This window comes from Scardinius erythrophthalmus, assembly GCF_964197995.2.
Source record: "Scardinius erythrophthalmus genome assembly, chromosome: 12".
Lineage (NCBI taxonomy): Eukaryota > Metazoa > Chordata > Actinopteri > Cypriniformes > Leuciscidae > Scardinius > Scardinius erythrophthalmus.
Window position 1 is genome coordinate 41,313,405 of NC_138232.1, and position 21,968 is coordinate 41,335,372.

Below are 21,968 nucleotides of genomic sequence, written 5' to 3' on the forward strand. Positions count from 1 at the left end.
GCTAGTGTGGAATGAAATGACGACTTGGGAATGTTTATACAATGAAAACCTGTATAATTACACAAGAAGAAAAGCACTTTCTGTTATGATTTATTCATACATGTCTTACATAGCGCCATCTTTTTAAAATGTAACCCAAAACAATTGGATTTCCTGGTGAAGACTTATAAAATACAAACACTTTATGAAAACTCTGGTGCAAAATGGGAAACAAAAGATTCTCTCTCTCTCTCTCTCTCTCTCTCTCTCTCTTTCTCTCTCTCTCTCTCTCTCTCTCTCTCTCTCTCTTAACTTTCAATGCTTTAAAGGTGCAGTAAGCTATGCGATTTCTATGTGATCGCACAATACTATATAGTAGGCAAAAAAAGTATGTCCTCCTAATTCACAATACAGGCAAAAAGTACTTCAGGTGAGATTCACCTACTCACCTACTTCTTCAGGTGAGATTCACCTACTCACCTACTTCTTCAGGTGAGATTCTGAAGTGTGCATATGGACACTTACTTTACTATCCCATAAGGCCATGGGAGAGGATTTATAAATGGCAGTGAAACGACGTAACTGACGTTGGTAGTGTCACATGATAATGATAACATGGCGAATGTATTACGTTCATACTATTCACTCATACTATATAGAACATACTTTGTAGCAATTGTGAAGTAATTACGGTTTCACTTTATTTTGATGGTCCCTTTAACACATTCTGTTGTCTATAAATAACATTGCACCTACATGTCTACTAACTCTCATTAGAGTATTAGTAGACTAGTAGGGTTAGGGTTAGAATAAGTTGACATGTAGTTGCAAAGTTACTTATAGTCAGTAGAGTAGAGTGTCTGTTGGAGGAGCATCACAATAAAGAGTTAGCAGATATTAAGCAGATATTCCACTAATACTCTAATGAGAGTTAGTTGACATGTAGCTGGAGAGTTACTTATATAGTTAACTGAATGTTCTAAAGGGACATCCAGATAAAGTGTTACCGTAATTACTAGAGTATTTGATTTCGGATGCAGCCATGCTGTTGATATTTGAAATCACCAAAACAAAGTGATAAAGTGTTAAAGAATAAAGTGTTCAGTCTGATCCACTTTCTCAGAAATCGCTTACTGCACCTTTCTGGTGCTCTTCAAGTGCTCTGGTGCTTTTTGACTGGGAAATTTTATGTTTTTGTTTTGTTTTAGCTACTTCATCGGAATGGTATGAAACTTGGTAAAGGTTTTGGCACTTGCTATGTGAACACACACACACACACACACACACACACACACACACACACACACACACACACACACACACACACACAAAATCACGGACATGATTCAAAAAGGTTAAATGGTCCTGAAAAACATTGTCACATTTGTGCTCCTCGTGGCCAAAAATGAGTGCATTGGAAATAAATGGGAGCCGGATTTCATCTAGTGAAATCTTTTGGTAGGCTACTGCGGCCAAACAAAATGTCACTGAAAGCTAATTTTTTTGAGATATTAAGCTCAAATTTGGAACATATCTATTTATAGCTATGATTTTCTTGCATTTTTAGGATAAAAAGTGTTTTTGAACATATAGATTTCATATAAAAAACTTTTTTTACTTTTTCAGCAATAATTTGCCAAGTGTCGTTTTTAAAAAGAGATCAAACTTGAGTCTGTGCTTTAGACCTGAAAATTAAATTAAATTTAGTTGCAAATCTTGAATACTTTATGCTCAAAACATGAATAAATGGATAATAACTACTGCGTAAATATAATATAGCACCATAAAATCCCATAAAATCCCATTCCTTTCATTGAAATGATGCGAAGAGCTTAGGGTTAAATAGGTGGAGGAAATGAAGAATTGTTTGAATGGTGGTTAGAGACATTACAAGTCCAGTGAACTATGCCTAATAAATTATGTGTAATGTGTATTTTGGATTGATATTGATATATAGCAGTGATATCGAGGTGAAGAGCTGCCAATAGGGAACACAATCGCGTGTTGTTGAGTTTCTAGGGTGTGTCACAGAGGACATTTGTCATGAAAACACATCGCCTGAGGGCTGACTTTAACACAGGAGTGCGTAAGATATACTTTATCATTTGTTTTCTTTGCAAATTCCACAAAACATATGGGTCAATGATTAACTTTGATTTAATTACGTTTTAAAAATACAGTTCACTCTCATCCATCTCCTGTAGGCTACTTCTGCTGTATGTACATTAGGAAATACAAGGATTCTTTGTAATGGTGAGTTTATTTATTACCTGTTATGAAACAGTGAATGTTGTCAGAAAACAATGGCAAATATCAGATTAGTAATGCTGCATGTAAATGTTTACATGCTCTATAGCAACAGTGTTTGGGAAAGGCTTCCTCTGTCGGCACATGAATTGTAACATGCTGAGGTAATCTACTAGTGTTTATGTTGATAACACCCTTCTGGTCATCATTTGAAGTAGATCAAACAGGTGCAAGTCTGTACAGTGATTAAACTGAAGAAAACTTTTAATGGGGTCATTATTATTAGGAATAAAACAATGCGATTAAAATTAAGGACCATATTTCAGTCATATGTGGACGAACCCAGCTTCTGATCACTCAATAGGCATCATCATACATTTTCACTTTTGAGAATAGATTTGGCTGCTTATAGTTTTAAGAACTGCATTTTTTATACTTAGAATTTAAATAAATTCTTCTGAGACTAAAAACACTCCATCCAAGATTATAGCATATAACAGCTGAATATAAAAATATATTTGAAGCAAAAACATAAAGATGCATGTAAAATGTTTAGTCTAGCATCTAAAAATCTCAACGCCACATTTGCCGTCTCTTCAATGCATCATTTTCATTCTTTTGTTTTTTAAAGTATAATATGCAATGTGGCTCCAAACACACATCCAGAAATGTGCATGCTTCCGTGTCCTAAAAATGAAAGGATTGCACACTCTGTTCTCTGCTTAAAAACATGCGGTGCGTGTAGAGTGTGTGCTGCTAAGAAGCCAGAAACATAGTGCGGCTTTTCACATTCTTAGAAAAAATACAGTATATAAAAGATTGTGTAATACTCTCTGAATAATGAGAAGTAGAAGGAAAATAGATCAGTTTTTCTCCAGCGAAGACTCTCATTTTCCGATGATGACGTTCCTGTATCCTCTAACGTGGCCCAGCTTGTCACTGTCAAAATCCACCACGAGTTTGCGCAGGCCGGACTGAGTGGGAGTGAAGTAGATTTTAACTTTGGCCTCCTGCCCAGGTTCGATGGTGGACTCCAGCCTGAGACGAACAAATATTTACACGTTAGAAATCTCACAGATTCTCCTCTATTCATATCTCTAGTCTGAATAGTGTTTATTCAAATATAAACTATTAGACACTAGCAAAGAGCAGTGTGCGATGTTTCCTCGCTGTGTTTAAAGGTTCAGCCGGTTCGAAAAGTCTGAGAGCACTTTGAAAATCTAGGATTTTGAGGAGTTTTGAAAAAAAGTTAAACAGAATGCAATGTGATGATAAAAGTCTGATGGTGAATTATTTAGTCACATGATTTGTTGAGGTAAATACTTTTTGGATGCACATCTACAAATGTATTAGTTAAATGTGTTTTCATCGTAGTTTATGCATATCCGAATAAAATTATTCCATCACAAGCAAGCATGAAGTTTATGGCTAGCACTTCATTTTACAGTTCTTTTCCACGTATTCATACACTGAAAAAAACACCTGTTTCTGAAGTTGTAACTAAAACAAAGACGGAGTATGTTTTTCTTTAAGAAAATACAATTTCAGTCTTTTTACTTCAAAACGTCATGTTTAATTCAGTGTGTTACTTGCCGAATTTACTAGCAATTTCTAGCATTTCTACACCAAAATGTTCTATTAATTATTAAAATAAGTGGATAATTAGTAGGTCTCTGAACCACCCATGTAGTTGCTTTATATTACTCACCATTACTTACTTACTTAGGTAAGTACACTGTAAGTTTACGTGCATTTTGTGAACTGCATTTGCATCTTGGTGCTTCTATACAGTATTAATTCAGGTGATATCCCAAAACATGCATAAAATATGTGAATGGAAGCCCCAGGCTAGTGACTTGTGTACATCACACACAAACAATGGCCCTAAAGTGGCCCTATTATCCTATTAGGCTCCTAATTTTGTTTTGGAGTCTCCTACAACAGGTTTACATACACTTTAATTTTCTCATAATATCCACTGCAGCATCAGCATCGTCTGAAACGGTTCGATCGAAGATTCAGTCTCTCTAAGCTCCGCCTCTCTGAGAGCTGCTCTGCTCTGATTGGTCAGAAACCAAACGCTCATTATCATATCTGAATCTCAGCTCTTGATCACAGTGATACGAACAATAACGATGGTGTGGGTTTTACTGTATCAATCTCAGAAAACAGCGTCTTCTCGACATGAACAACATGAACCACACTCTTCCAGTCTCAGATAAACTACAGTGTTTGAGGGCGGGGCAAAGAGACGCTGATCAGCCAATCAAGACCAGAGGCTGACATTATGCAAATTAGTTCCAAACCTACAGGATCATCAGGAAGTGAGACTGAATTACTGACGACTCGTTTCAGTTCAGAATCACTTCTTTCTTTTGGGAGACAAAAACTCCATTTATCTGCACTTTGAGCTTTTAAACTTTCCATAGCTTTTGCATTCACAAACAGCTCTATTACACACTACATGAAAGGGAATATCTGAAAAACCCCAATAAGGACACTTTAAGCTGATTACCCAAACTCTGCAGTGTGTTTGTAGCCATCGTTTCTCACTCTCTATTGCATTTTCTCATTCTACTAAAGACAGTTTGAGTTCTTACTTCTCGGTGATGCTGCTGCCGCCCGTGAGGTTGGCGCCCTCTATGGTGAAGCAACAGCTTTGCAAGGGTTCGGGCAGCGGGTTCTGTAAGGTCAGCTCTGCCGCCAGCTTACGGTTCTCTTTGGGTTCTCCCAGGATCTAGAACGACACATGAATGAAAAAATGAGACATTTATAGGTAACACTTTATTTCGATAGTCCACTTCAGACATTCTACTAACTATAAGTAACTTTGCAACTACATGTCAACTAACTCTCATTAGAGTATTAGTAGACTGTCTGCTTAATATCTGCTAACTCTTTATTTTGATGGTTCACAAACAGACAATCTACTGACTATAAGTAACCTGGCAACTACAAGTCAACTTATTGTACTAACCCGAACCCTAACCAAAACAGTCTACTGACAGTGTACTAATACTCTAACGAGAGTTAGTTGACATGTAGTTGTAAAGTTACTTATAGTTAGTAGAATGTCTAAAGTGGACTATCGAAATAAAGTGGAACCCATTTATATGGGTTAATCTCCTCAACCACCACAAGTGGTACATCAACACATACATCAACACATATCAACATCAACGTACACACACATCAACACACACACACACACACACACACACACACATACATCAACATATACATACATCAACACACACACACATCAATATGCACACACATCAACATACACACACATCAACATGCATCTGATAGCTTGCGCACGCCTAGCGTCGTCATGTCCACTTGTGATGGAGGTGAACGTGGTCGTACCCTGATTTTGATCTCGGGCTCGTCCAGCACGATGTCCCGCATGGCCATCATGGCTTCCCTGGTGCCGTAGTCGATGAGCAGAGCGCCCAGGCGGATGAGGTTATCCTCCATTAGATTATCACAGTACTTACTGTAGTTCAGCCTCAGAGGAACCTTCCTCTCTGGAACAAACACACAACATAATCAAACACTAACTCAATAATATTAAATGGAAAGTCAATATCAATTATGGTTAATATTATATACATATAATCATAAATAAATTGTTATTACTACTACTGCTAATAATGATAATTAAAGCATGTACGCAAATTATTATAAATAATAGGTAAAAGTCAGTAGTATCATATAAACAGAGTCAGTATCAATTATGTTTAATATTATTTCAATATATTGTATAATTAAAATTTTAAATATATACTGTATATATATATATATATATATATATATATAAATGTAAATAATCTAACAACTTTTTTTATAGTATCCTTGTTACACGTCACATATAGTTACTATAGTAATAACTATAAATTATGCATAATTACATGAAACTAACCCTAATCCAAAACCTAATCCTAACCCTATAGTAAGTGCATGTAGTAAATTAATATTACTCAGCACTTAAATGTATAATAACACTGTAACATGGACACCTTAAAACAATGTGTAACCAAAAATTATTGTTATTACTACTAATACTAATAACAATAAAAAATCAAATTTATTGAATATTGGATATAATAACAATTTATTAAAAATAGCCATTCCTTCTGTTCTATAAAAGCCATAAGCCACTCCAAGCCATGCATTACAATCACTTTACCATCACAATACCATTACTAACATTACAATACTGTATGCATATGTCAAGTCAAGTCAAGTCAACTTTATTTATATAGCGCTTTTCACAATACAGATTGTATCAAAGCAGCTTCACAGTATTAAATAAAATAGTACATCAGTGTTTGTTTCTGGTGTAAAACATCCACGTTTGGTAATGCAGATCAATAGCACTGGTGAATCGATTAATCAATTTAAGTATCCCCAACTGAGCAAGCCAAAGGCAACAGTGGCAAGGAACCGAAAAACTCCATCAGGTGACCTAATGGAGAAAAAAAAACCTTGGGAGAACCCAGGCTCAGTCGGGGGCCAGTTCTCCTCTGGCGTTTATGAAGTAGAGACCGGATTTAACTGTAAGATTAAAATATTATATGAATGCCTGGCTGAAGAGATGCGTCTTTAATCTAGTTTTAAACTGGGAGAGTGAATCTGAGCAACGAACAGTATCAGGAAGGCTATTCCAGAGTTTTGGGGCTAAATGTGAAAATGCCCTCCCTCCTTTGGTGGACCTAGATATCCTAGGTATGACCAGAAGCCTCGAATTTAGTGATCTTAAAGAGCGCGATGGATTATAGGGCGATAGAAGATCCGTTAAATAAACTGGAGCTAAGCCGTTTAGGGCTTTATAAGTCAGTAGCAATACCTTGTAATTAATACGGAACTTTATAGGTAACCAATGTAGTGATGATAAAATTGGTGTTATATGGTCAAACTTTCTTGATCTAGTAAGAACTCTAGCGGCGGCATTTTGGACTAACTGTAGCTTGTTTATTGAGGATGCAGGACAACCAGCTAATAAAGCATTACAGTAATCTAGTCTCGAGGTCATGAATGCATGAACTAGCTTTTCTGCATCAGAAACAGATAGCATGTTACGTAATTTAGCAATATTTCTAAGGTGAAAAAAGGCTGTTTTTGTAACATATGAAATATGATTTTCAAAAGACAAGTTACAATCTAATATAACACCCAGGTCTTTTACTGTAGAGGATAAAGTAACAGGAATACTGTTACTTTATCGGAATATAAAACTGTAACGGAATATTTTGTTCAGGTGACGCTTGTTTATTTGTTAGTCTAGCCACGGTGTTAAATAAGAACCTAGGATTGTTTTGGTTATTTTCTATTAGTTTGCGGAGATGCTCAGCCCTGGCCGCTTTTAGGGCCTTTTTATAGCGTGACGTACTGTCTTTCCAAGCGATTCTAAAAACCTCTAAATTAGTTTGTTTCCATTTACGCTCTATATTACGGGTTTCTCTCTTTAGAACACGAGTAGTATTGTTGTACCATGGTGCTTAAATTTTCTCTCTGACCTTTTTTAGTCTCATAGGTGCAACAATATCCCATTTTCCAGAGAGAACGGTGCTCATAGTGCTGGTTAGTTCGTCTAGTTCATCTGTTTGTTTAGGTTCAGGCAGCAGCTGAGACAGATCCGATAAGCAATTTGAAAAATTATCTATGGTGGATGGAAGGATTGTTCTGCCTAATCGATAACGCGGCGCAGCATGATATATTACCGGGGTACGTAATATGCAAGTTACCATGTAATGGTCAGTGACATCGTCACTTTGTGGAATGATATCTATATCGGTTGGATCGGTTCCATGTGATATAATTAAATCGAGTGTATGATTAAAACGATGAGTTGGTCCGGTAACGTTTTGCTTAACCCCAAAGGAGTTTAATAAGTCTATAAACGCAGCCCCTAACGTATCATTTTGATTATCTACGTGTATGTTAAAATCTCCAACAATTAATATTTTATCGACATTGACCAATAGATCTGAGAGAAAATTTGCTAATTCTTTTAGGAAATCAGCGTAAGGCCCTGGTGGTCTATATACGGTAGCCAAGGCTAAAGATAATAGGGATGTTTTTCTATCATCTAGCCTAAGAGCGTAACATTTAGTACAAGTACTTCAAATGAAATAAACTTATAACCCGTTTTCTGAGTAACATTGAGAATATCTCTATAGATAGTTGCAATACCGCCGCCACGACCAATCAGACGGGGCTCGTGCTTATAGGAGTATCCTGATGGAGTAGACTCATTTAGACCGAAATAATCATTTGGTTTAAGCCAGGTTTCAGTAAGGCAAAGTACATCTATGCTATTATCTGTGACTATTTCATTTACAATAACTGCCTTAGGTGTGAGTGATCTAATGTTTAAAAGACCTAGCTTTAGAAATTGTTTTTGTTTACTAATAGCAACATTTTCTGTTTTAATAACAATTAGATTTTTCCTAGATCCTGCAGTAGATTTATTATTTGATCGCACTAAACGAGGAATAGACACAGATTCTATGCAATGTTCTACACTAGTATTTATATCAGTTAATTTGGTGCAGCAGAGACTATGATTTGGACTTTTGGTTACTAGTCAAAAGGTATTTAACATTTTGGAGATGTTATCTGACAGAAGACCCGATCCGAATCTGCTTGGGTGTAAGCCATCAGCACGGTATAGCCTAGGACGCTCCCAAAACAGATTCCAATTATTTACAAAGAGCAGTTTCTGCTCATTGCACCATGACGTTAACCATTCATTTAGCGCGAATAATCTACTAAACTTGTCATGTCCTAGACGGTACGTGGGAAGCGGTCCTGACACAATGATCGTTATATCAGGCGATGTGCTGCGTACCGTATCGATCAGATTCCTGAAGTCTTTCTTCAGAACTTCCGTCTGGCGCAGCCTGATGTCGTTCACTCCCGCGTGCAATACCAAAGTTCCGACGCGCTCGTTATCGTTCAGAATCTCGGGAACGCGAGCAGCGATTTCAGAAACACGAGCACCAGGAAAGCAGTGACTGTGCACCTTATTTTTACCTGATGTAGCATGGACGTGCCGAACAATGGAATCACCGATGATCACAGCATCGCGTTCTGTTTCGCGAAGAGGGGAGAAGCTTGTGTTTTGTGTGGATAACTCGAAAACCGGGAGGGTCGGAGAGGGTCTTGGTCTAGACCTGACTCGCGTCTTCCGCTGCGGAAATATCCAGGCTTCGTGGTGGCGTGTTGGAGCCGGAGTGAACGAGACCATGGCTGATCGCGACCTTGGCGCTCGGGACCGATGCCGAGTAACGCACGGAGTAGACGAGGTCGGAGTCAGCGGGTTAGTAACATTAATCTCTGATTTGTGAGCATCAGCGCGTGATGTTTCAAGAGCCAAACGCCGGTCTCTCAGCTCGGCCTGTCTCACTAAAAGGTCGTGGATCTGTTTCTCAACAGCTTCCAGCTCAGACTGTACCGCGTGCAGCTCAAATGTGTCCTCACCTGCACCAAAAGGTAGACTACTTGCATCTGATATATTCGCCATTTTAACAGATGGACAGGAAGTTAGCAACGACACTACCAGTGATGCTATCAATTAATACTAATTTCTGACAAGCGTCTTAGATATAATCCGTCTTTTAAGTGGTACGGGTGTAGAGTAGACGCACGATAGGTGAAAAATGTTTGTAAGTGAGTGTTGAGAAGACGCGTTCAGCCGTGATCCCCGGGAGTAACCTATAAGAGTATCCAGCGTTGGATCACTAACAGGCTTGAGACACGTCTGCTCAACAGTCCGCGTTGTAACTATGAGGTTTGAGCAGTAGTGCTTCTCAGTGAGGAAAAGTAGAAAATGTTTGTTGTAAGTAAGTTTAAAGAGTAAAATCAAGAATTATAAATCAAATCGATAGAGCTCCAAGACAACAACGCGTTCAGACGCGACGCATGCGCATTCGACAACAGAAAGTCGAAAATGAGTGTGTGTCACATATGCACATGTATGTAAATGTTTGGCCAATGCATTGCTAATGTACATGAGGCAAGAGTTTTCATCAGATGCATTTGGCTTTGCATTCTGAATCACACACACACACACACTCCACACACACACACACACACACACACACACACACAAACACACACACACACACACACACACACACACACACACACACACACACACACTCCACACACTCCACACATCAGTAATGAAAGCGCACCTCCTCCAGGAGCCAGTTCCACATTGAGCAGGTCTTTAAAGCCACACTCTCGTCCCACGACTCCGTTATAAGACACGGCGCGCGACGCAAACACCAGACGGCACTTCTTATCCTCCTCGGTGTTATTCGCCGCTATCGCAAACACGTCAAAGTCGCAGCCCTTCCTGATCCCCGAGGACAGCTTGATGCTGATGTGAAGCCCAGAGTTCGCCTGCTGCTGCTGCAACTTGTTCTGGTGGTTTGCTTTCTCAAAAACCTGCCTCTCCTCCTCAGAGCCTGGAAGAGGTTGTTGAAATAAGGTTGTTGAATTGTCGTCTCCTTATGTTGCGATACTGAAAGGAAGTGCACTTGTTTGTTTATCCCTACCTTCAGGATATTTGTACAGGTGTGTGACGTCTTCTCGCTCATCTCGGCCCACGCTCTTGGTGCTGATCTTCTGTCCCACTGTTTGGTCATTCACGATTTTTCTTGTGTTCCCATCTTTATACCTCAGATAGTGCACTAAGTCTGCGTTCACCTCCGCGAACACAAACGCAGCGTCGTATTTAAAGGTGAGCTCTCCTTCTTTAATGGCCCGCACAGGAACCGGCCCGCAGCAGAACACGCCTGAGAGAACACACATTTCAGATGAGGCTAGTAGATATACAAGGATAGCTTAAAGTAACAGAGATTGTTTTCTATCTATCTATCGTTCTATCATTCTACATAGATATATATTTTTTTGGTTCTATACTTGTTGACACAGTATAAAAAAGATTTGGTTTCCTGGATTAAAGGGAGGGACAGAATCCTCTCAGGTTTCATTAAAAAAAATGTTAATTTAAGTTTCGAAGATTTCGAAGAAGTCTTATGGGTTTTGAACGACGTGAGGGTGAGTAGATGATGACAGACTGCAAAAAAAAAAGACTTTTTTACTCAATATTTTTGTCTTGCCTTCCAGTACAAATATCTAAAACATTCTTAAATCAAGATACATTTACTTGAGTAGCAAAATTACAAAATATATTACATTTTGTTTCCTGATTCTTTTTTTAAAAATTAAGTGTTTTTGTTTAAAACAAGAACAAGTATCTGTCTCGTTTTCCCTTTGAATTAAGTTTAAGTAAATGTTCTTACCCCACTGACATATTTTTCTTATTTTTTGCATAAACACACTTAATTTTGATAAATATTTCATAAAACAAGACTTAAGTCATTTTGCTAGATGTATCTAGATTTAAGAGTGTTTTGATATTTTTACTAATATTTTTGCAGTACAGAATGTAAATTTTTGGTGAACTATCCCATAAAGCTTGAGAAAGTTTGATTTCCTGTATGACAGGCAGAAGAGAGTCGTCTACACACCTTCACTTTTCTCCTGTGGCGTCGGGTCACTCGCCTGCCAGCCGTCAAATCCTGGAGGGAGATCGGGTCGGGTCATCCAGCTCTCAACCCAGCAGTGGTAGTTCCTACAGCAGAACATGTTTTAAAAATGTCTTGAAGTGTCCAAATATGCGCTTTTTAACCTCATTTTTGAGTTTTTATATTTCTAAACTGTAGATTTTGATTGACAAATCATGTTCTGCATGAGTTATTTTTATAAAAATGTTTTAAAAGAAGTCATACCATATCATATCTTTGGTGCTGCTGCGGTCTAGTTCACCTTTCTCGTTGAAGAAACGCTCGATCACAAGGTTGCTGTTGGTATCATGGGCAGAATAGTAGTTTGTGACCACCCTGCATGGGATTCCCAGAGCGCGAGACACTGAGGACAAACACAACAAGAACCTGCTTCATCTGTTCCTCATTTCTCTCGTTTTACACAGTATAATGCACTGCATCTCAACTGCTTTTCCTTTAGACATTGACTGGAGGCCTAATGCTGAGCCAAAACTGTTTATTGTACAAAACTAACAAAACTGTCCTTAGAATGAAACAAAATAATGAACGGCACAGGCCCGACAACATGCAAAATTTTGTTACAGTGTAATTATGCATTTAAGTACTGAGTAATATTAATTAACTACATGTACTTACAATATGTTTAGGTTTAGTTTAGAGTTAGTTGCATGTAATTATGCATAATTTATAGCAATTATTACTATAGAAACTATATGTAACGTGTAATAAAGTGCATGTTACCATTATATCCATGCCAGAATAGGAACATTTGCACTTTTGTAGATGCATAAGGAAACAGTGATTTACCATCCAAACACTGAGTCTAATACTGTATTATACTAAATTACCATTTTAGTGAAAACTGTCTTTTTTGTTGTTGTCATTTGGTAATATGGTTAAAAATATCACCAGATTAACTTGCCATTTGTACAGTTTTGCCCCTCCACTTTGGAGGCTAAGATATTCCTGGTACTTTTGCTGGAATCTACGGAGCCCCTAAAGGGACACGGTGAAGGAAAAAAACATGAGATGCGATGGAATGCAAAGTTTGTCATTTTGTGAGCATTTTGCGTTCCCCTGAGAAACTTTGCGTTCACTTGCATAATGTCTGCATTCCCCTGAGAAACTTTAAGTTTGCTCGCAAAATGTTTGCAAATTACCGATCTTTGCAAATGCAACATTTTTCTGAATTTTTCTGAAGTTTCCCAGGGGAACGCAAACATTTTGCGAACGAACATAAAGTTTCTTAGGGGAAAGAAAAAAAAATTGCAAAAGAAGGCAAATGCATTGACAAAATAATTTTCCTGCCATCTCAAATTTTTTCCTTCACCATACTATGTTTTATTAACAAAGTTCGGCAGGAGCACGTTCAGATAATCTGCAATTATCACAGTTTTTCCAGCATCTCCATTATTCCTATCCCAGCCAGGGCCAAATTCAGAGCTTGGAGCCCAGCACGTCAAACACTCATTTTTTATCCTGTATCTCATTATATGTAAGTGTGAACTTGTGAAGTCACTTTAGGGGCTCCGTAGGTTACAGTGTGTAACCAATTGAGAAGCACTACATCATCTAGGATAATTTAATACCTGTACAGTTGACGGCTGCAAAGACCCAGCACTGTCCATATTTTACCCCCATACAGGAGCTGTTGTACCAATTCCTCAGGATCTGAACGCTTCCCCTCCAGAACATGGGACTCACGCCTCCTTCAAACGTGTTGTTCCAGCAGCCCTCCAGGACACCATCGTCCCTGTCGTTACTGTTAATCTGGGGAGGAAAAAATCATCCTAATCCGTCCACTGTCTTGTAATTTACAGAAAATCACATGAAATGGATGAGTGTGAATAATAATTTTATCATGGAAAAACATTTATAATTTCGTTACAGAAACTAGTGAGCTGCCTACCTAGACATCTGATGATGCTGCATTATAAAATATATTGTTTTGGCCAAATTCCAAGGCAGCAAAGAATCATTCTAATATGCGGATTTGCTACTCAATAAATATTTCAATGTTGAAACATCAATGTTGAAAACTACAGAGCCCCTAAAGGTGGTTAATATACAGTACTGTGCAAAAGTCTTAAGCATGTTAATACCCCCCCCCCCCCCCACCACCACCAACACCACCACCACCCCACACCAAAAATGGTTTTAAGTCAGTTATTTATATCTTTTGCTGTAGTGTGTCAGTAGGAAATATCAGTTTGCATTTCCAAACATTCTTTTTGCCATTAATTGTAATAATCCACTGAGATTTGTGTATGCACAAGGAGTCTGACAACAGCCGGTGTGATCTGATCTCACCATCATCGAGTCCGTCTGTGATTACATGAAGAAACAGAAGAAACTGAGACAAACTAAATCCAGAAGAACTGCGGGAACGTCTCCGAGACGCTTGAAGAAACCTTCCTGCAAAGCTACATACTGTGAAAAGCACTGCCACTTGTGTTAAAATGCGTGAGAAAGTGAGAATGCTTTCAAAAATAAAATCACAAATTTAATTTATTTATGATTTAACTTCTATTAACTAAATCAAATCAATATATGGTGTAACGACCCTTTGCGTTTAAAACAGCTTTTGTCCAGGTACACTTGCGCATAGTGTTTCAGGGAGGTTTGCAGGAAGGTTTCTTCAAGCGTCTCGGAGACATTCCCGCAGTTCTTCTGGATTTAGTTTGTCTCAGTTTCTTCTGTTTCTTCATGTAATCACAGACGGACTCGATGATGGAGAGATCAGATCATACCGGCTGTTGTCAGACTCCTTGTGCATACACAAATCTCACTGGATTATTACAATTAATGGCAAAAAGAATGTTTGGAAATGTAAACTGATATTTCCTACTGACACACTACAGCAAAAGATATAAATAACTGACTTAAAACCAATTTTTTTGGGGTGCGCGGGGGGGGGGGGGGGGGGGGTATTAACATGCCACAGATTTTTGCACAGTACTGTATATTTTTATGTTTATGTTTATGTGCACTGACCATAGCACTGAGCACTCGTGTGACATAGATGACGTTTCTGCGCCCAGAACAGTCCTTCCCAGGGTTCCTTTTGTGTTTGGGGTTCATGTCAAGGATTCTTAAACAGGTGTCCAGTATGCCCTCCTCGAACTATAGGACAAAACGCAACAGGGACACAATTAAAACATCTTGCACACTTTGCTTCACTAAAACAGGTCATTTTTTTTCCTAAAATGCCTGTAGGAAAAAAAAACATCTGAGATCCAGCGAGCAATTAAGATTAAATGGCTAGGCACATTCTGAAACTCCTGCTTCCAGATGTTTTGCCAGAGGAAAAGACATCGGTAATCCTGCATGTGTTCCAAATTCTCAGAAGAGATTTCAACAATGCCTCAAACTTCTGCATTTAAAAACCAGAGATCTCAATATTAACATTTCCCAACATTTCTCAGAGTATTCTTTCAATGATCCACAGTAATTAATGTGCCAAATTTACAATGCAAATCTTCATCTTCAAGCAAAAACAGGCTTTATTTTCTTCATATTTTTTTTCTATATTATCGTTAGCTAAAACTTTTTATGTCAAGTTACATTAATTGAAATATAAATTAATGTTAACAGAAATAAAATTGGAGAGGCACTTCAAGAGAGTCCGCACACTCCACCAAAGACAAGAGACGTCAAAAAAAGTGAGATAAAATCAACGATTTTACTGAAAAATGCGTTTCGATCATGTGACCTTTATCAATGCCAAGTTCGCAATGAAAAATTACAATGTAATTTTTGCCTCTTGTTCAATTTAATGAATTCAAATAAGCTAAAGTAACATGATTTTTAACATTTTGTTACAACTTAATTTCATTGTGTTCAATCAACCTAATATATTTTGTCCAGCTAGTTGGTAACAAATTATTCATGTAGTTTTCACACAAATGAATTAAGTAAACTTCAGTTTTAGTGGATCTGTAGTTCCCAGCATGCTTTGCAAGGGACTGCATTAGGAGGGTAAATTTAGGGATTAAAGTGTTATTTTCTGTTTTTCAGTTAATGGAAAGATGTTGTTAGTTAATGTTAGTGTTTAATGTTCAGTTATGTTAGAAACTTAGAGGACTTTCTGTAATGTTTTTGAATTTTGTGGTTACCACCATTATGCAGAAGAGTGGTGACTGTGTTTAGGCTTGGGTACGTGGAACTATATATCTATTAAACCTCATATATTTGTTTTTACAATGTAAAAAGTAGTTTTACTTAAATGAATACAAGTATTTCACTGTCATTGGAAGTAACTGTAGAGTCAAGGTAGATCAAATGATAATGTTGGCAATTGAATCTAGGCGGGATAATATTTAAATGTAGTTTACAGACAACATTTTCTCTATTAGGAATGTCAAAACTTTAGGAAATTATCATTTTTTTTGTAGTCTTTTTGACTAATTGATTTTAAGTTCATACAACAAGATTACAACAAATAATTTCAAACTAATTAGATTTTGTTGTAAAAATGTAATATAATTTCGTGGAAAAGTTTTCCTTAAAGGGGTGTGCCCTTTTCACAAGATGTAAAATAAGTCACTGATGTCCCCAGAGTGTGTATGTGACGTTTTAGCTCAAAATACCCCACAGATAATTTTATATAGCATGTTAAATTTGTCACTTTTTGAGGGTGAGCAAAAACGCACCATTTTGTGTGTGTCCCTTTAAATGTAAATGAGCTGCTGCTCCCGGCACAGGGGGCGGAGCTTCAACAGCTTGCACTCACACAGACATGCACTGAACATTTCAAAAACTTTTAGCCTTTATGTTCAAACCGGATTCAGACAATGATGGAGAGACTCAAGAAGAAGTGACAACATGTAGAAGAAGCAGGACATTTCTGAATGGTTAGTTGATGAATTTATGTAGCTTATGTGTTGTTATCTTCTAGTCATTGATTAGCATATTCTGTCTCGATAATCTATAAACTGTGTTCATGGGGCGGGGTTTATGTAAATTTTAGGCTTAGTGATGTCATTAACCTGAGAGGAATGTCGTGTAGTCTGTAGTCCTTAAAAAGTGAATTCTTTAAAAGAAAATATCTCCCTTTGCTTTGAACTTTGAGTGTTGTAACTTTGCAGATGTTGTTTATGCTCAAACATCAACATTACACACTAACTAAAGTTAGAAAAGTGAAATCATAATCAACCACCCCTTTAATTTAATTAAGTTCGTTCAACAGCTTATTTTTTTTAATGAGTGTCTCTGCTGTCGTGTGTTAGACGGTCTTTAGAGCTCATTTAGGAGTTGAGATCATGAGATTATGAACACGTGTAATCATGCATGTTGGTACCTGTCCAAAGTACCAGGCTAACGGGATGGGGTAATTGGTATCGCCCCTGAAGATGATGCCATCCTGGGCCAAAACATACTCCGCCAGTTTCTCCTCGCTGTCCATGTACACCACATCTCCTGTGAGTCAGATTATGGGTTGAGCACGCAGAGATCTTACTCACAAGGAACAGGATATCTGTGTCTATAACCCTAAGGCGTGTGTGCATCTGTTTGTACTCACTCGGACACCAGGGATTGAACAGCAGTATGAACTCAAACTGGACGTGCTCATCTAGCGTCAGGACGTATCGGCCGATGGGAGCGTCAGGCGCGGGACACACAGACAGACACACGGTGTCTGCGGGAGGACTGGTCACTGCAGCGCTCCAACACGAGCTGTCAATCTCGTCACTGAGACCGAACACGGCCCTGGTCCCGTACTGCTCCACCGGCTGAGGGCCTACACCATCACAAACACATTACTGACTGACCAATCCTGCTCTTTTCTTTACAGAACTGCCAACACAGGCTCACTGGAAAAATATGCCTGTTGCAACATTTTTGCAAAACGCAAAATACATACCATACATACATATCACTGCAGTGACTAATGAACACTAGAGGCAGTAAAACAGCAAGCACTTTTAACCGGTTTCACACACAATTATGATTACAGGGGCAGATTAGGGATTAATAAAGACTTATTTTCACGCGGCTCTATGCATAATATAATTATGTTATGACCTCAAAACACTTTTTACCATAGTGCATGACTTGTAAACGAATATATTTTGGAGCTTGCATCACTTAACCAGCTCCATATCTTCATGTTTTACTGATGGACTAAGCTTGCTCTGTAGCTCAGCTGGTATAGAAATGTACTTGTGATGCAGAGAACTTGGGTGTGAATGACGAGTCAAGATAAAAGAGCTTGAATTGCATGGACATGATTGTGTTTTAATGTCACATTTGCTTTTGTTAACACTATCGAGTAAAGGTTTGGGGTTTAGTTTAGGTGTACGTTATTTTAAAATGGAGCATTAAGCTTTTAGCGCCACTCACCGGACATTTAATTCAGAACTGCAGTGATTCGTACAAACTCCAACGTAATAAAACGTTGCCATATTCACGTTCATCTGTTCCGGAAAAAAACTAAACACGGTACTATACGGTTATCCGGACCACACGTGACCACAACCGCTCTTGGTTGGTCGTAACCCCAGTGACGGGTAGGTTTAGGGGCGGAGTTGGGATAACCGTATAGTACCCTAAACACTTTATGCGCCACTTACTGGACATTTCACTTTGAAACTGTCGTGAAACGTGCATGACACCACATATTTTGCGTTTTGCAAAAATGTTGCCACAGGTACGTTTACGTAGAGATGCTGAACTGACTTTAGCTGAATTGCTTTACAGCTGAACTGAATTCTGTTTGCATCATTGATCATTATTGTTATCACTGTAAAGCTGCTTTAAAACAATCATATTAAGCGCTATATAAATAAAGGTGACTTGACTTGCCTTTTCTGATGTAGTTTAAGGAAGATCTGTCCCAGCTAGCAAAAAGTCGTCTATTAGACGTTGAAAAGACGTAAATTTTCAACGTCTAATTACGACTTTTCAACGTTGAAAACAGGTCAATCTTCAACGTCTTGATGGAATATGTAAAAATCTTTACATTTATTTTAAGATAATAATGAACATGGTTTGGTAGTTTGTTTTTCTCCATTATTTTAGCGTGTATAACAGACTCATCCTGTCTTAGATGATCAGGTGAAAACACGTAGTCAAACAGTCCGGCCGAAACTACTTAGTTGAAATCACGTCGTAAACCAGTTCAAGGCGGACCGACTTATTTTCAACCATATTTCAACGTGGAACAACGGTAATTGTTCACTGGGGTGTGTTTGGATATTTTCAAATGCAATTTTATGGAAATTCCCCCAAAAAATATTCAATGCTGTTGCCTCACTTATAAAAGTGACCAGGGAAGATATACATATTTTATTTATTTTCCACATTTAAAACATTGAGAAGATTAAATGTATAATGTTACAAAAGATTTATATTTCAAATAAATGTTGTTCTTTTGAACTTTCTAGTCATCAAAGAATCCTAAAAAAAAAAAAAAGTATCACGGTTTCCACAATAATATGAAGCAGCACAACTGTTTTTAACATTGATATTTGTGATTGATATTAATGATTTCTGAAGGATCAGCTTTGATCACAGGAATAAACTACATTTTAATAACATAGAAAACATTGATTTTAAATTGTAATAATATTTCACAATTACAACAAGCTCAGTGGAACAAAATCATCTAAATCATCTATTTGATGGTGAATCCCAGCTAACAAAAATATGTTCTATGAATTTTTTGCTAACGTTTATATTAGGTTATGAAAACGTTATTTCTGATTGTTCTCTGAACATTAAAAAAGTCTTTTAAAAGTCAATTAAAAAAAAATATATATATTTTTTTTTTAAGTCTTTGCTTATGTAAACGTTAAGGAAACATACTATTCTTCAAACATTATGGGAACGTTACTTTTAAATGTTCTGAAACAAGAACTAAGATTTAAAAATGTTAGACGAACCTCCAACTAAAACATTTCAGAAAAAAAAAGTTCCATGAATGATGTATTATGTTTTTGTGCTAATATTTAGAATTAAAGACCAGATAACTTTGAACGAATGTTCTATTAACGTTACTGGACGAGCATTTGACAGACTCTTGCCAGAGCCTTAGGGATGTTCTGAGAACGATTACTGTTAGCTGGGATCTTAAAAGTATCCTCTGAAAATGCAGCTGCTATAATGTCGCTTCGCGGCACGACAAACTTTCCACAGTCAGCGTGAAGGAGTCCATAGGGATGCAGTGTTTAGTCTTGAGTTCAATAGGCCTTCCCCGTTGGCACAAAGTTCACATTGTTCCAAACTTAAAGATATTCACAGATACAATCAGAGGTTTGAACGAGAATGTTTCTCAATGTTCCCACCAAAATTCCCCTTATTTTGATCCTAAAGGCAGTCAGGAATGTCTACGGCATCAGTCTTTGAATCTCACATCTCACTGAGTCTATGACCCTGCGTTTAAAGGGCACACACTGGAATTGTGTGCTCAGACTTGATAAGCCCCCCTCGCTCCACATTTCCCGTCAATACAACAGCGTAACTTAAACAACAGTGTCAGCGAATCTGCTGATCTTTTTCGGGAAAGAACTGGGGACACCCAGTTTGTCTGGGTGTAACAATTAATGCTTGTCTGATGACCTCTTTAAAGTCACCATGAAATCAAAATCAACAATTCTTGTGTTTTTTATGGAACATTGCAGTTTTTATTCTAAATGATTTATCTGTGCACATCATTATTGTTGTAAATTCATGTGCATCGTAATCTTTAATCAAAACAACAGTGAAATCTCTTCTCTGATGACGAGGGCGGGGCAACTCACACGAGTTCCACCAATAGCAAACCACAACAATCCAATCAATTCCTCACTGACAAAATCAAGCCCCGCCCACATTTGTTCTTGTTCCAGAAGCGTTTCACTTGGATATACGTCACAATAGAGAAGAAAAGACTAGTGCGACTTCTGTTTCTTCTCGACTTTAATATCACATCAATCTGAAACTTTATTCAAAACCGGTCACAACCGTGACAAGTGAAACGGTGCATTCTGATTGGTTTCTGCAGTATCATGATGGATAGCCCCGCCCACTCTGAAATCTTCCCCTGTACATTAAACAAATAATCTTCTGATTGGCTGACTGTGTCATAGTTCTGAACAGACAGAGTCACACCTGGTTTAGAGGTGTCACTGCATGCAAAAGACATGTTTGTGCTTATTAAACTTATTAGAACTAGATTTTTAGATATACATTGGCCCATGCAACTAAAAAAGACAAAGAGAGTTTTCTGAATCTTCACCAAAACAAATAGTTCTGTACTTGACACTGATGATAACTTCTAAGGGATTTACATGGGCGATATCTCGTCACAAATTCCGTTGAACGAGCCAGAAGGTCTTGTTTTCTTGACATCAGAGTTATCTGAGTCTGAGCAGAGTTTTTCCTGTCGGTTACACACTGCGGTCTCAATGATGTCTTTGTTATCTCTTGTTCCAGCACCTCCTCTCAGCTCTAACACGGCAGAATCTATTACATGGAAAAGTCCAACAAGATCCCTGACAGTGTTAACCTTCATCCTCAACATCAACTTCTTGATCTTTAATAAAGAAGGAACTCAATCTCTCTGGAAAATAAAACTGTTGAACAATTGCTTCTGAAGGAATTCCTTCCTACATAATATAGTATGGGGATGTGGAGATAGGGAAGAATGGATTATTATGACAAACAACTATTTCATAAACATTGGTGTCTTTTTCATATTGCTATCTCAGGCATTTAAAAAAGCCATGAGCCTGAGCGTTAAAGTGAGTCTGAGTTAAACGAAAATGAGTTTCAGAAATACTTTAAAAAATTGGGTTAATTCAATAGACCTCTGACAATGTCAACACTATTATTAAGTGCATTAAATAATAATAATTTAAAAATAATAGCTTACCAAAATAGTCACTTATCTTGACTTGACTTATCGTGCTTTATTTATAGTAAAAAGATGACATAAGTCATCCCTGGTACTAACAAAAAGCTTTAACTGGCCAAACGTTTCTACACTGATGGTTTTCAAGGTGTTTTGACCACTTGGTCATGCTTGCTGAAAGCAGCTAAGATGGGAAAACCACTTTAGGCTATAGTGTTTTATGCAGATGTCAGCAAACCTGACTTCAAAAACACACTCTAAATTCCTCGGCCTCTGTAAACACACACACACCTGAGCCGCTGCATTACCTGTCTCTGCAGTGATGC

At 37.8% G+C, this 21,968-nt stretch overlaps 1 protein-coding gene across 1 annotated transcript in view; it reads right to left on the bottom strand.

Moving 5' to 3' along the window:
- Positions 1–2,063: 2,063 nt before the first annotated feature.
- The window catches only part of tgm2b (transglutaminase 2b), a 23,416-nt gene continuing 3,511 nt past the window's right edge, over positions 2,064–21,968 (bottom strand). Inside the window, exons 2-13 of the mRNA XM_081381139.1 lie at positions 21,951–21,968; positions 17,332–17,550; positions 17,110–17,228; positions 14,805–14,933; positions 13,400–13,580; positions 12,036–12,174; positions 11,775–11,878; positions 10,797–11,036; positions 10,431–10,706; positions 5,596–5,756; positions 4,827–4,963; positions 2,064–3,264 (exon numbers count right to left, since the gene is read on the bottom strand). The exon at positions 21,951–21,968 is cut by the window's right edge and continues 162 nt beyond it. Coding sequence (XP_081237265.1) covers positions 3,114–3,264; positions 4,827–4,963; positions 5,596–5,756; positions 10,431–10,706; positions 10,797–11,036; positions 11,775–11,878; positions 12,036–12,174; positions 13,400–13,580; positions 14,805–14,933; positions 17,110–17,228; positions 17,332–17,550; positions 21,951–21,968 — 1,874 coding nt within the window. The 3' untranslated portion in view covers positions 2,064–3,113. The remainder of the gene's footprint in view (positions 3,265–4,826; positions 4,964–5,595; positions 5,757–10,430; positions 10,707–10,796; positions 11,037–11,774; positions 11,879–12,035; positions 12,175–13,399; positions 13,581–14,804; positions 14,934–17,109; positions 17,229–17,331; positions 17,551–21,950) is intronic.